Source organism: Lycorma delicatula, chromosome 1 (assembly GCF_047948215.1).
Source record: "Lycorma delicatula isolate Av1 chromosome 1, ASM4794821v1, whole genome shotgun sequence".
NCBI lineage: Eukaryota > Metazoa > Arthropoda > Insecta > Hemiptera > Fulgoridae > Lycorma > Lycorma delicatula.
In genome coordinates this window covers 233317573-233333598 of record NC_134455.1, presented here as the reverse complement: position 1 = coordinate 233333598, position 16026 = coordinate 233317573, and the positions used below count along the sequence as shown (strand labels likewise).

Here is a 16026-nt window from a genome sequence, read left to right as displayed (position 1 = left end):
AAAAGTATTTTTGTCCATCATCAATCAACTACATTAATTAATTTTTGTTCTTTTGTCGATAATGAAATATTTCAGTTTCAAATTTATCAGGCTTACATTATCTATTTAAAATTATTATTTATAATTAAAAATAAAAAGTTGAACGCAATAGTATGTTTTACCAGATCATACAGATGAAAAAAAATACACAGATTAGCATACTATACGCATCAGTGTTCTGTAATATATTAATCACTTCAATTAAATTGCAGCCAAAATTGCATTTTGTTATTTTATCTATAAAATAATCTTAATTAGCCACACATTCATATTACGACCGTAGTAAAATTATAATTAAGTCTATTGTTTTCTTAGTTCCTTCAAAAATAGGTAAATAAAATCAGGCAGTAATTAAATATAAATCAATACAGGATAAAAAATAATCATTAAATATAGGACAGCCAAATACTATTTTTTCAAATTAATATGCAGTATCATGCATGAACATAATTATAATTATGTGTAAAAACTATCTGATATATTTATATTCATTATAATATAATAATATTAAATTCTACACTGCATATAAAATACGTATTATACACAGTTAAGAAATTTCTTAATAGAATTCCACGACATTAAATACACAGCTCATCACAATAGAAATTGTGAATTTTTTTTAAACAGACTTATTTTGCCCACCACCTTCTTCGTGCAATTAAAAAAGGAATTTAATATAAATTATTTTTCTTATATTTTATGCATCTCTATATGAGACCATATATATAATATATGTTTTTTAAAACAAATTTAACAAGGTTTTTGTTTTTTAGAAATTATTTTTACACGCGTTTTATAATTTAATGACAAAAAGTATTAATTATTAAATAGAAATAGAAATTTATGAGTTTAAATTACTTAAACATTTTCTGACATTAAATTCTTGGGTGAACGCCAGTAACATTACGGAATACTTTCTTTTGCATCGTAAACATACAAAACAAAATTCCTCCAAAGAAAAATATTATACATTATGCAAGAGAAAGTATACGCATTATCGGAGTATACAGTCAAAATAAAGTTCGGATGTGATTCTTCAGGTGATTTTTGAACACAAATGACAGTCCTACAAAGTGTTTTACACAAGTTTTTTTTTTATCTGGTTGAAATTATTTTTAACAGTCAAGTAAACGTTATTAGATAGGACAAAATTTCTTAGTGCATCTATTAATAAAAAATAAAGAAGTTATAAGTTTCATAATTCTTGTCAACATTATTTAAAAAAAATTATTTAACAAAAATCTAAATAACAATTCGTTACCGCTTCTATGTATAACGGTATTTTTTTGTTTAATTACTATGCCTTTTGGGGATGGATTAACAACGAACTGTGTACAAATATTCTGCGAGACATTTGTGGCCGACAGTTTTTCTAAATGTGGCTAACATTTTCCTTCTTAGATGATCCGATCGGGTGTTCTTGTAATCAAATAACACAACCCATCTTTTCCATCTCCTTTCAAATCAGTTGATTTTAATTTTCTGCTTTAATTTCATTATTAATATACCGGCACGAAGCATTAAGAATAAAAAAGAAGTTTTGGAACATCTTCGCTGATTCATTAAAGAGCTTCTTTAATATCGGGATATTTCTAATAAATCACTCCATCACAGCAGTTTAAATTAGAATGATTTTATTGTACGTAAACTTTTGAGGTACCGATAAAATGATCTGTGTTCAATTCTTGGCGAGATTGTTTTTCACCTTATTTACATTTAGTTAAGATCTATGACATGATATTCATCGAGTATTCAGTACATTTCAATGCAGACGTATGGAGTAAATGGAAGATCTTGTGAAATAAGTTTCTACAAAATAGAAATCGAATTAAATGAAGAGTTTTCTACAACTGAAAGAATATTTTTAAATAAGTAAAATTCTACGAGTGAAAAGTTGTATTTTATTATCATAAGTGTATGAAATTTTTTTTAGTATTTTAATGGCTGTTTGTTGTCTGCAAAATCGAAACATTGTTTATAAAGGTAATTTTATACAGATGTAAATGTAACAACGGTGATAGCATACTACCGAGTTAGATATATGTGTATATATATATATATATATATATATATATATATATATATATATATTCTTTATAAAATTTTGAAGAATCTGCTTTTACTTTGGTGGATTATTCTTTGAGCTTAAAGAAAAATACTTGGAATCCTGCCAATTTAAAGTAAAAAAATCTCGCTTATGGATAAATATTTACACTGAATGAACTGTATTTTCTTAGAAAGCTCAAGTTGTAAGCTCTCAAGCTGTAAATTATTTAAGAAATTTATGATTTTTTAAATAATTTACGTCACACAATCTCAATAAATAACTGCCAGGTATATAATAAAATAGATTTCTGTTTTGATAATGCCGTTATATGTATATGCATAGTTACATATTATTAAAAAAATATAAAAGTAAAATATATTTTGTGATTAACGTAGACCTTGCAGTGCTCGTTATTCTTTCATTCTTACAAAAATTCTATAAATATTAACATATTATGGAAAAATAATCTTTAAACCATTGGGGACAAGTTTTTCGATATTAAAAAAAAATTATTCCACTTTATGGACTTGAATAACATCGGATTACTATCAGTAAAACGTGTATGAAAAAAAATAGTACGTAATGTGCGGTAAAATTTATTTTCACCTGGAAGATTACAAAATATTACATAAATAAATTTTTTTAAATATTTTTTTTATTAAAAATTAGTAAATCAGTCTAAATAGGCTACATAAATTAGCACAAACATTTTTGCTAAAAATTGTGTTTTGAAGAAACACAAGAAAAGAAAATTAACTTTTTTTTTTACGGATGTTAAACATCTGATACTGCTTAGGTCTGTAATGAAATGTTTAACATTAAAGTAAGTTTGATAATAATGCTGCAAGAGTAAAACTCTGATTTAATCGCACCTTCGACCTTATACGTATCTCGTGAAGAAGGAAGCTTAAATAACTTGGATGCTGAGGTTTACATGAAGTTGAAGGTTTAACGAAGTTCCTTCGTTATCACTCATACGGTAGCAGATACTTTTATGAACTGAATAAATGTAAATAAAAAGTAAAAAGGATAACGTTTTGAATGTTGAACTATGTTGCGCAGAATTATTTAATTACAACTCCATATGGAAATATCTATTGGCATGTGGATTAATAAAAATTATCTACTATTAATTCGTGGTAAGATTTGAAAATGTTCTAACAATACAAATTTTTATTATTTAATCGAAAATAAAACCATCACTAATCATGCATAATCCACTTTAAGTGCAAAAACAAGTAATGAAATCAATTTACAAAGTACACGTGCTCAATCAAACACAAAAAAACAGATACCACTATAATAAACGTATACACTAACATTCGACATAAAAGTAAATACATACTTAAATGATATGTAAGTTTATTAACAATAATAAATAAAATAAGTTTCAAGGAAAAAAATTCAAACGCTACAAACTGTATAAGTTTTATGAGTTTTATTTTTGCAAATTTTATTCAGAACTCTCTTCTGAAGCTACAGAAATTTCAGTGTGTTGATGTGTCATGTTATTTACTGAGTAGAAAAATAATTGCATTTACTTATTTTTTTAGAAAGAGGAAAAGTTTAAAATAAGAAAATTTTCACGTACTCGTATACCTTATCTGTCGGACATATTTTATAAAAAAATATCAATTCTTAACAGAAAATTATAAAGAATAACAATTTCATCCACGTTGAATTTCTTCAGTTGTCAGTTTATTATTGCTAAGGTCAGATTGTTACTGTTTTTAATTCTGTTTTTAACAGAAATGGTGATGATATACATCACCTCACCAATTTTCATCAAAATCGGTTAAGATTTGCGTCCGGTAGAGCGGATGAAAAAATCTTATACATACATATGTATATAAACATTGCAAAATCATGTTCAGGCGACTCCAAAACGTAAAGAAAAGTCGGCCACACGACACCCCCTTGGAAAATCTGACTAGGTGCAGTAGCAATTTCTATAAATTCTTTGAAAATCCAATAACAGGCAACGGAAAGTTTAGGGAACATTTTAAAATAATTACCCAGTGTATTTACAAAGGAAACATTTATAACTAGAATAAAATATATTTAAAAAAAATAATTTTAAGCTTTTTATTAGATATTTATTTTTGAGTATAGTAAATGAAAGTAAATGTTGCTAAAGCAAAAAGAGAAACCGCGTATTTTTCAGAAAAAAACTTATAAATTAATATAAGATGAAATAACTTGAGGTAATATCAGTATTTATTTCTTAGCGGTAATATTATTTAATCATTTTAAGAACAACAAAATTAAAGAACTTGCAAGTTACGATTTCAGTAAAATACTGAATATTTCCTGCAGTCATTTTTAATACCATTATCATGCATATAATAATGATTAATGTACTCGCCTTGCAATAATGTCTCCAAGTATATAAGAATCTTCTAAAGTCTTCTTCTGTTGCAACCATCTCCATTCTTCTTCTTTAGCCATCTAGAAATAAATAAACCAGTTAGACCTTCAAATCTATTAATCAGCGGTAATTTCTCGTATTTAACATCAAATTAATGTAATTCAATATTAGATTTGGTCTTGACCGATTAATTGAATTTTGCTTGTTTTTGTCAAGGAACCAGCAGTGAGAATTAAATAAAAACTTAATGCGAAATATAGCCGTTATAATTTTAAAAAAATTCTTTAAATTATAATTTTCTGTTATTTTTATAAAAATGATGACAGTTTGATTTATTTATTACGGCTTGATTTACTTTGAATTGATTAATAAATCAATTTTACTTACATTTAATTGTAAAATTAAGTATTACAACAATTTTTTAGGAAAAACTTACAAAGAATGTAATTTTCGATCATCATTAATCTTAAAATTGTGCTTAATTTCCCTGAAGCATAAAGTTGTAGAGCGTTTATGTGTGTGCGTGCGCGTGTGTATGTGATATACTGAGTAACTCTCTGTGAATTTTCAGTTTATTTAAACAAAGATTTATGTTTCTTTAGAATTAAAAATTTGTAAAACATTTTGTTTAAATTATTTCAACAGAAACATAAGGAATCCTTATCCTTATCCTTACATTTCACTTAAAAATACAGGCATTCATTTTGATAAAACTGACTTCATCCTTCATAATACTGTTTGTGTTTTTGTAAATTCAAAAACACAAATAAAACTTTGTGATTAATCCAGACATCTAACATAAATTATATACATTATCTGAAACCAAACTAATTGGAAATATTTATATCTTCAATATTGGTTTTTCTCAATCCTGTGTTTTCAATTTCGCAGAAGTTAATTCTTTTTTTTAGAGTGTAAAAAATGGTCTTAATAATTAAAAAAAATAATCAGTAGCTTCGGTTTAACATTGCTGTTTCTGAATAAACTCTTTTATTTTAATTTAATACAACTATTATTATTTTATCTCAAGATAATATGAATTAAATAAGAAATTAATTAAACGAGATAGTGATAATTAACGTATTAATTAAATTTTGTAATTTACTTTAGTAATTAATGTGTATAAGCAGTAAAAGTTTAATAAAAGGTCATTAAATAGGAAAAATCGAAACTCAGCTACAGACATAACCAATGACTTGATGAATATATTGCATTAATATAGTAGTTTACAGCGAACATCCCAACCCCGTAGGGGAAGACACCCACCTTGTGACGCTTCCGGTCGCCACACCACCTCCCCCGTTCCTAGCCAAGATGGGCTTTAACGGGAAAAGTTTACGGCGAACAGTACAATTTACTTTATTAAGAGACAAACGTATATTATTGCTGTACTCGTTACTGAGTTAAACTGCAAGTTAAATTTATCCTTTAGCCTAGATTGAATTGAACAAAATTTTTAATTTCCAATTATACAATAATAGACCAATGATAACCAGTTTTAAATATTGCTATGAACCTAGTTTAATAAAGGAATAAAAATCTACGTATGAATGAAAGTCCTCTTATTACAGTTAAAGCACAAATAGTACGGGTGTTTAGACACTGTTTAAACAGGTATGACAGAAAACTTGGTTATTTTGACAGAATTTACAGTTTGCATTACAGGGGATGGAAATAAGAGTATAGATTATATGGTGGAAAATGTACACAAGCGACCAATTACAGAAATTGAAGTAAAGTACATATTTTACCCTATATAATTTTTTTTATAAACTTTACCAGTAATAATGTACGATTTCCTAGAAAAATTTATGGATAGAAAAGTTAATAATTGTGCTATCAGTTAAAATTCTATTTAAATAATATGTTTATTGTTCTTATTTTAATACTTGATAAAAAACATAGCAAGTATCAACAATGCAATGGAAAACTGCAGCTGTTTTTTTTTCCAAGCAAATGTAACACTCTCCATTTTCATGTAACAAAGATGGACGCATCTTCCTGGGTAAAATATTCCACAGGTAAACTAGTCACCCGTTTGGATCTCCGGGAGGGGACTACTAAGGAGGGAAATGGATAGGTTAAATGTAGATGTAGTAGGAATTAGCGAGATTCGGTGGAAAGAGGAAAACGACTTTTAGTCAAGTTATTTTAATATAATTAACTCAACGTCAAATAAAGGGCAGGCAGGAGTAGGTTTTGTAATGAACAAGAAAATAGGGAAGAGAGTAGAGTATTTTAAAAAGCTTAGGTATAGAATAATTGTAATAAGGATAAAATCAAAACCGAAGCCGACAATTGTTAACGTCTATATGCCTACAAGTGCTCATGATAATAATGAGGTAGAGCGTGTATTCGAAGAAATTGACGAAGCAATTAAATAAATAAAGGGGGATGAAAATTAAATAATAGTTGGAGATTGGAATGCAAGGATCGGAAAAGGTAAGGAAGGAAATATTGTGGGTGAACACGGTCTGGGCAAAAGGAATGAAAGAGGGGACCGACTTATTATACGAAGTATAATTTAGTAATTGCCGAAGCCCAGTTTAAAAATCATAATGGATGAATATATATATGGAAAAAGCTAGATGACACTACAAGGTCATCTATATTAGACAGATTATATCATGGTTAAACAAAGATTTAGAAATCAACTCGTCAACTGCAAAGCATATCCAGGAGCAGACCTTGATAGCGACCATAATTTAGTGAAAAAAAAATATAGATTGGGATTTAAAAACCGGAAGAAAAGGTGTCAGAGGAATACGGTGAATTTAGAGAGCTTTAAGGAAAATGAGGTAAAGAACGTTTTTGAGGAGGACATCGCAAGAGGTCCGAGTAAAAACGAAAAGGTAAAAAATATAGAAGAAAAAAGGGAGAATGTTAAATATTTAAAATGTAAAATAAGTATTTAAATTGGCCGCTAATACCACCACACCTGCGTAAATGGAATACGGTATGCGCGCACTCGTTAGAATCATTGAATTCAATAAACAAAAAATGTAATATTCAAATAAAATGATAAATATTTTTAATTAAATTGTATGTGTAAGCCATGCATTAGAAAAAAGCTGCATGACGGAAAAGTTCTACGACTGTGTTGTCAGCATTTTTTACATGGAAATGATCTATCTATGCTATTCAGATGTACATTTTTATGATATTTATTCTTTTTTGTTAGTTACATTAGCAAAAAGTTCGCAAAATTTGTATTATTTATCTTTGCCCTAGGTAATTTTGACAATAAGTTTTTATTTCCAAATTTGTGTCTTTCGTTGGTATGAATTACGTCATTCATCAGAAGGAGAGAGAAAGAGAGAGAGAGAGAGAGAGAGAGAGAGAGAGAGAGAGAGAGAGAGAGAGAGAAATTTTAAAATAAAAAAATTAATACATTAAATGTAAATATAAGATTACCAACAGCTCTTGCTTTTAGTATACTAAAGTAAAACCTCTGAACATCGTACAGCGCCGAGGGCTGACAAAATATCCAATGACAAAACGAGTTTGGGGGATGTGGGAAACTAATACAGTTCAATCAGCTCTAAGCAATGACAGATTTTAACAAACATTAGTAATGTACTGGAAAGTAATAAAAAGTAAATAAACAAAACTGAATCGGTAATTAGTATTTAAACGTCATTTTTAACTTAATTTCGTTCACCAAAAATTAATGGTAAAACATTACTTATAAATAATTAAGTATAAATCTTAAGTGAAACAAAGAAATAATTAAATGATTCACCGCCATCATTTACGAGTACCATATACGTTCGAGTTAAAAATTGTAAAATAACAAATGGAGAAAGTAAAAAAAAAAATGAATTTTTACGTAAATAGCTATGAATTAATTTATTAAAACTGAACATTTCAGCGCCGTTTCCTTCCCTACAAAGATTTCTATCATCAGAGATAAATTCGTCAATGACGAATTTATCTCTGATGATAGAAATCTACTGAAACTTGAACTTATCAATTAGTGGACTTATGCAATCCTTAATGATTACATCAGAAATCACGTTTCCTTTGATAAAATCACACTTATTTTGAATTTGTTTTATGGCAGTAAAGTCCAGGGTAAGAAAACTTAAACTCATAGCAAACTCATCAGGTCTATCAATTATCTAACCTGGCTGAAATTTACCGAAGCACCAACTTCCTTTAACAGCTTATTTTTTTGGGTTCCTGGTCTAGTGATTAGGCAATTTTTGGCTAGTGATTAGCAGTGCCATATAGTATTTGGAGGTAAAAACACCAGTCAAATGGTTTGAGGTTGAGAATCAGTGACGCTGTCAACAAGAGGCTATCTATTAAATAATTTGTTATTTATAGAATCCAATCAAATAACTCTCATAAATTCCTAATCATCCATGCTTTTGCATTTACTCTCTTTGACACTTTTAAAACGCCTAAGTTTAAGCGTTTCCTGTTTACAAACGCCATTTCAAAATTACCTAACTTATTTAAGAAATCATTTCATAATTAACTCTTCATTGAATATATTTCCACAACTGCAGTTTTCTCCTTAGACTCAGTTTACTAGGACAGTGCTCTAAAAACAGATCTGTTAGATATACGTTATAAATTTTGCTTTCATCGTAATTTTCCAAAGCGCTTTCAGTTCCTTGAGCCACTCGCTTACTTCGTTTTTACATTACTCATTTACCTTCCCCACAGATAATTTTAAAATGATACGACGTTTTATAAATTTTTAACCATCTGTTTGACTTTTTTAAATTATTCAAATTAAGCTGTTTACTCTCACTTTTAGGTACATCGTATTTAAAAGTCTAGAGCAAGGTCTCCTTACTAGGATATTTTTAGATTTCGCCTGCACGCAAATATATTGAAAAACAACTTTCTCTACAGTCATCGTATCAATTTGTCTCTTTCTGTATTTTTTTTTATATTCGTAATCATAAATTATTAACTGCAGTTTCGTCATTAAACAGTTTACTCGCTTGTGTTTTTAAAAAGTCTTGCACTAATTTTTCATTCTTTTTGGATTCTATCTCTTTATGTTTATTAGGCCTACTCATTTTTATAGAATTAATCAATATAAAACACCCACACTACCAAACTAGCAACACAATAAATTACATTGGGAAATATTCACGCGAATTGTAACACGTAATTATTTAACTGAAAACTATACGTTAACTATAATTCGGATGACGAGACCTCCCGCTTACGTTAGGGAATACATTCACATTGACGGGAACCTAAGTAAGGAGCAGTAGCTACTAATAACAAAGACCAGTATAATATTCTAACAGAAAATATTTTCATCACCAGAGATAAACATTGTTTCATACAGAGATTCACACAATTACTGATAAACACAAAAATTATTACAGTAATTAAATACACATAAAAATGCACGGACAAAAATATTTAACTAGTTCAATTACCTTCGTAACAAAATTTCATAAAGTAGCCCGTGAAACAATATCAACCGAATACAGTAGATCTACTGATAAACAAATTAAATAAAAAGGTCTGAGATGGTACTAGGCGCGACGGAAGTGTTTAAATCATTCCTCACCTTAATCACGTTTCCCTCTTCTAACAGGCCCGGTTACTGAGTAAGCTGTCGGCTATTATCGGATCGTCACTTAAGCATTCGCTGTCAGTATTGTAGCTATCATCGCAGGAGTACAAGCTTAAATGTATTGTAATAATAGTTTTGTTAATTTCACCATCAAAAAGTTATTGTCACAATATTCTTGTTCGTAAATTAACTTCCATTTTTATTAGTGCAATTTTCAAAAAGCGTGTGACAAAAGTCCCCTTTTACTTGTAAATCTGATTACTTTTTTTGTTTAGCTGCTTCACCTTTCATTTCGCTCAAACACTCTACGGGATTAAGAACATTGAACACTGAAATGAGTTATAATAATTTATGTTTTTAGTTAAGTTCACATTTTAAATATATATTTGTTTAAACATATTTTTACATTGTAATATATATTGCCATATATAAATATGTCTAGCTAGAACAATCAAAATTTAGTGATGGTGTTGCTAATACATCTTAAAAGAAAAGTAAATTCATATAATTATTTCTAACAACAATTATGATCAGCTGGTTTATTAACAAATAAGAAGATTAGAGTTGTTTACATTGAGCAAGAGGACAAAGAAAACAAATGAATCTGAACACACACTATTCCATTGTTTGAAAGAAAGAAAATAATTATGTATGATTAATAATTCTGATCTATATGGAATGGTTTTATGTTCAAAATACAGCTGTGGGCTTGTTATTGCTTTTCGCAATAATACGTTTCATACACATCAGAATTAAGCTAGCAAATAAAGTAAGCTTCCTTTCTTTCTTTTTTCCTGTTTAGCCTCCGGTAATTACCTTTCAGATAATAATTTAGAGGATGAATGTGGATGATATGTATGAGTGTAAATGAAGTGTAGTCTTGTACAGTCTCAAGTTCGACCATTCCTGAGGCGCGTGGTTAATTGAAACCCAACCCCCAAAGAACACCGGTATCAACGATCTAGTATTCAAATCCGTGTAAAAATAACTGTCTTTACTAGGACTTGAACGCTGGAACTCTCGACTTTCAAATCAGCTGATCCGGAAGACGCGTTTACCACTAGACCAATCCGGTGGATAAATAAAGTAAGCTTGTCACTAGAAAAAGGAACTCGTTTATTAACCACGTACAAGTTAATTAAAATAGTATTAAATGCTTTAAGTTTATACTACTGCTACCACGTTAATTCGGCTCAACAGATAGAATGCTTAAAGACTTCTCTTCACTCATGGAAACGAATACCGTAAAGTTGTCGATATAGAGAGACAAGCGATCACGTACTGCCTCTCTCCAGTTTAGTGCGTTAAATTTTATCATAGATTAATTACATTTAAAATGAAACAGAATGACGATGAATTTATTAAAGTAACTAATTTTGTTTTAATTATAACATATTTGTTATAATTAATTTCATATTTATATGTAATTACGTTTATATGTAAATTTATATGTAATAACTTTTCAATAATTTTATTTTTGTTGCAAACTGCTTAAAACTGTTAAAATATTGTGATAAAATAACGGGATCGGTATAATGAACCAGGGTAACGGACTTCTTCCAATTAAGAAGAAAGAGAAAATAAAATGAAAAGAAGAATCCAGAAGAAAGTAAAAGGGATCCTTTTCTCAGAGTAACAGGTTTGTTTAACAATCTATTCTTTGTAATACAGACAATGTTACTCCGAAAGCTGTTGTTCGACCAGAAGGGTTACCGGACGGGAATAAGAATTTGTAAATAAAACTTAATGGTGCCAGACGATGAAATTTATTACTCTTCAACAATTAAAGGGAAGAGACGAGAACTGGTTCTGCAGGTCAGGGAATATAAATACTGCCAGGGACTAACTGTGAGAGTCAGTAGTTCTGCGAGGCCATGTTCGGTCGTGATAACAAGCGATATAGTGGCGAGAGTAGTTTCGCCACCCCGAGTTCGACGCGGTTGCGGTGACGGTGGTGTCAGTAAGCGTGCGTTAACAATGAGTGAAGAGTACGTCACGAGCACTCATTGTGGACAGTTAGGGAATACAGGAAGTTGTCCTGTAAGTTACTGGTAAACAGTAGTGAAAGTGACAGTATTATATTCAATAATAAAGTGTAAGGTAGTTCCATTGTAGAGTAAAAGTAATAATATTTGCAGAAATTGAATTGTATGAACTTTAGACTTTTTTAGTGTTATCTTCTTGTTAATACAATATTAGGTTCAAGCGGTGATTAAACGTTTGTAATAAATTAGACTGTATTCTGATTTTTATAATTTAACTGTCTTTAAACAAAACTTGTCTTTTTATTTGAATTACTCTTCTGTATATTATGTATAAGTACGGTCATTATTATTATTTTTATTATTTGTTTACTTATTTATACGTTTATAGAGTAATAAATTGTATTTATAAGAATTTTTTTTTGTGTTAGTCTCTCAGTATCCTGATAGAACCGCGAACACGCGACAATATGTACAAATATTTTAGGAGTACGAATTACCTCCTTTTCTCTTCATTTATACTGTGATAAGAAAGTAAATAATTTTTATTTTTAAATTAAGGGGAAACTTATAAAACAAGAAGCCACGAATAAAAAACTCTTTCTTCGTTTTTATATTTAAAATAATTCAGTTAACAAAATGCTCAAATAGAATCCTTTTATTATTATTATTTTTTTTCTTTTAAATTTTGATCAATTTAATAATTTTGTTTTTTACTTCTTGAATTTTCGGATTTAAAAAAAAATTACAGTAAAAATTGTTTGTAGTATAACTTTGAATTCTTATTTTATCAAAGAACTGATATTTTCAAAGATAACTAGGAAGTATTTAACTTTAAAACTAGATTAACATGAATGATAATGAGGATATTAACTGAAATTTTAGGAAGTTCTTTGAAGTATGTTTTTGTATACAAAATTACATTAAAGTGTCTAAAAAAAAAGTGAAAAAAATTGTAGAGAAACGAGTTCTGGAAAAAGTACGGTAGAAATATCAGTACAAATACACAGTAAAAGTAATGACCAGTAAAACTACAAGTTCCTAAATGTTCGTTAGGTTGTTGAGTCAATAACAAAGTAATAAAGTACATTTCTTGACTCAAGTATGTTGACAATATTTAGTGATTCAGTATGATTAAATAAGCGTAAGCAATTAGTCTACATAAAAGATTGTAAGGTCAAGTAACACATCTGAATTTCTTGTTTGTAGTTTATTCAAAAGAACGTTTGAAAGATAGTTTAACACAGAAATATCTTAAAAGCAACTAACTGCAACATTATAAATAATAACAGTATACATTTTTTTTAAATAATTAATTTGTCAAGAGCGCATGTTCGTTGGTTATACGTTGGTTTATTCGTTGGTTTGTTAAAAAAATACGTAGACTAACGTCATAAAACAAAATGTACTTTATTTAGAAGTTACTTGTCTGAATCCCCTTCAAAGTACTCTCCTCCCCGATGCACACAATTATCCCAACGGTGTTTCCACTTTTGGAAACAGTCCTGGAACGCTTCTTTTGTAATGTTCTTCAGTTCCTTCGTCGCGTTTGTCTCAATCTCGGGAATCGCTTCAAATCTTCTTCGTTACAAAGGTCTTTTGAGTTTCGGGAACAAGAAGAAGTCACAAGGAGCGATGTTAGGTGAGTAGGGTGCGTGGGGAAGAACAATGATCGAGTGTTTGGCCAAGAACTCACGAGTTCTGAAGGCTAAATGAGCTGGATCGTTGTCGTGATGAAAAAAACAGTGGTGCATCTTCAATTTTTCGGTCAAAATCTCGTAACATGATCCGACTGATATCCCACACTCTTCAGCAAGCTTTCTGATGATCAGACGTCGATTTGCCCGAACGAGGGTGTTGATTTTTCCTACGTGTGAGTCGTCAATTGACGTGGAAGGACGTCCAGGACGCTCATCGTCTTCAATCGACTGACGACCATCTTTAAAACGTCCATGCCACTTAAAACATGTCGCACGCTTCACAGCAACGTCGCCGTAAGCCGTCTTGAGCATATCAAAAGTTTCACTCGCACATTTTCGGAGTTTAACACAAAATTTCACAGCAACTCTTTGCTCGTTCAAGTCGCTCATTCTAAAATCCGCCAAACGAAAAAACACACTTTACAAAACCGCGTAGCTAAGCAACCAATAATGATATTTGCAATAAAAAAATGCGTTGTAATCAACTGATCTGTACCAACATGGCGACGCCAAGCGGATTTTACTGGAAACAACTGGACCCGAGCAATTCAATCAATCTACGTATTTCTTGAACAGACCTCGTATAAGCCTATTAAAAGAGAAGAGCTTCTTAAAAAAAATAATTAAAAAATAAAATAAAGACTGCAGGTACAAAATCTTTGATGTATATTTTTGGAATATTCATTGTTAGCAGACAAATAGAACTTTGTACAACACTAGATATCTTTCAGATTTGTTCGAAACATACATTTTTTCATAAAAAGCTGTAAAAAATTGGTACAACTTTAACTTGTATTTTAATAAATTCCCTTAAAGTTTGTTGTTCAAAATGTAAACATGAAAAACGTTTTGAAATATTTTTTGGATCGTTTTCAAAATTTTGTTTCAAAAATATTCTTCCTTGCTCAATTATACATACCAAACTCTAGATTCAACAAATTAAAAATTCGTTGTAGCTGTTCCGCTTACTTCCTAACCCTCCGCTAAGAAAACGTTTTAAAAATATTGACACAATAATGCACTTTTACATAACAACTTCACTTCACATTAATCATTTTAGGATTATTGAACCCATTTAAATAAACATTAAATCAAATGATACACTTTCTTATTATTTCACGCATGATTGTTATAGAACTACCTCTTCCTCAAATGTTTCAAATTATAAAAAGAATGTAGAAACCCCAATTTATCTGCAGTGCTAAAAATTAACATTTTTCTAAAAAACTGCTAGAAAAATAAGCCAAACATAGGAACAGCTGATGACATTGAGCAGTACTTTACTGAATCATAAAGATATGATTATAGCTCTACAGTTAAGGTAATCGTTTGTAGATTTATTACTGGCGTTGAAGGTTGTAGAAGTGACTTCGTAAATCATACATAGTGTTTTAGAAAAATAAACCATATGCTGTGGTGTAATGAAATCGAATACGCCTTAAACATACGATAACGATTGAAATTTATGGGTGTTCGCGACCTAAACAGGATACTTTGGTTATGTGACAAGTTCCAATAGCCTATTTTCATTTTACTCGGTGACATTTAAAACATCAACAAAATTAACTTGTTAAAAAATGTTTTAAGACTTAAAATTTTCCATTTTTTCATTTGACCTTTCTTGAACAGATATTTTTTTCATTATCAAAGGTTTATTAATTTGAACTTCTGCTAAAGAATGTTTTTAGGAGCGTAGTTATTTATTAAGACTAAGGCACTTTACCAAACCTCAACGGTTTTCATTACCTATTTTAGTCTGTTTAAAACTAAAAGTATCATAAAAATAGGTAGAAAGAGGATTTGTAACTGAGAATAATAATAATAAGAAAAAAATTACTGTAAAGACTGAAAATAAAAATAAAGAATTTGCCAGTTGTGGTGAGAAATTGAAAATGTTCGCTGATGGAAAATAGTAGATTTAAAGCTGTCTACGATAAATAATTACACATTATTTTCAGATTTTAAAACCTAGAATTGAAAAAGATTTGAATAGTATTTTTCAGATCTTCTTTCTGTGACTGTACGTCATATGATGGTTATGCAACATACCATCAACATCGACTGATTACGTATTTCCCGAATAAATTAGAAGTAGTGACGTTGAAACTAATGAAAACTTTCAAAGCCATCAACAAATTTTTAGATCGAATCATTTTCGATCAAATTTTATTTCCTTCATAACAAAAGTTGAATGAGAACAATAATTTGTTGCGCGTTATCACTAAATATATTTTTTTATTTTCCTCCCACTTTATCCTTCGGTTACGTGGAAGAGATTAACCGTCGAATTTCTTTCTGACGCTAACTTACAATTACTACGCCTGCAGAGCATGAGTAATGGT

General features: G+C 29.6%; 1 protein-coding gene across 4 annotated transcripts in view; it reads right to left on the bottom strand.

Moving 5' to 3' along the window:
- LOC142329571 (calcium/calmodulin-dependent protein kinase type IV-like) overlaps positions 1–16026 on the bottom strand; it is a 138376-nt gene that overhangs the window by 88368 nt on the left and 33982 nt on the right. For 2 of the 4 annotated variants that reach the window (XM_075374260.1, XM_075374287.1), the window contains exon 2: positions 4452–4534. In XM_075374260.1, coding sequence (XP_075230375.1) covers positions 4452–4534 — 83 coding nt within the window. The other 2 variants (XM_075374268.1, XM_075374278.1) reach the window with 2 other exon arrangements.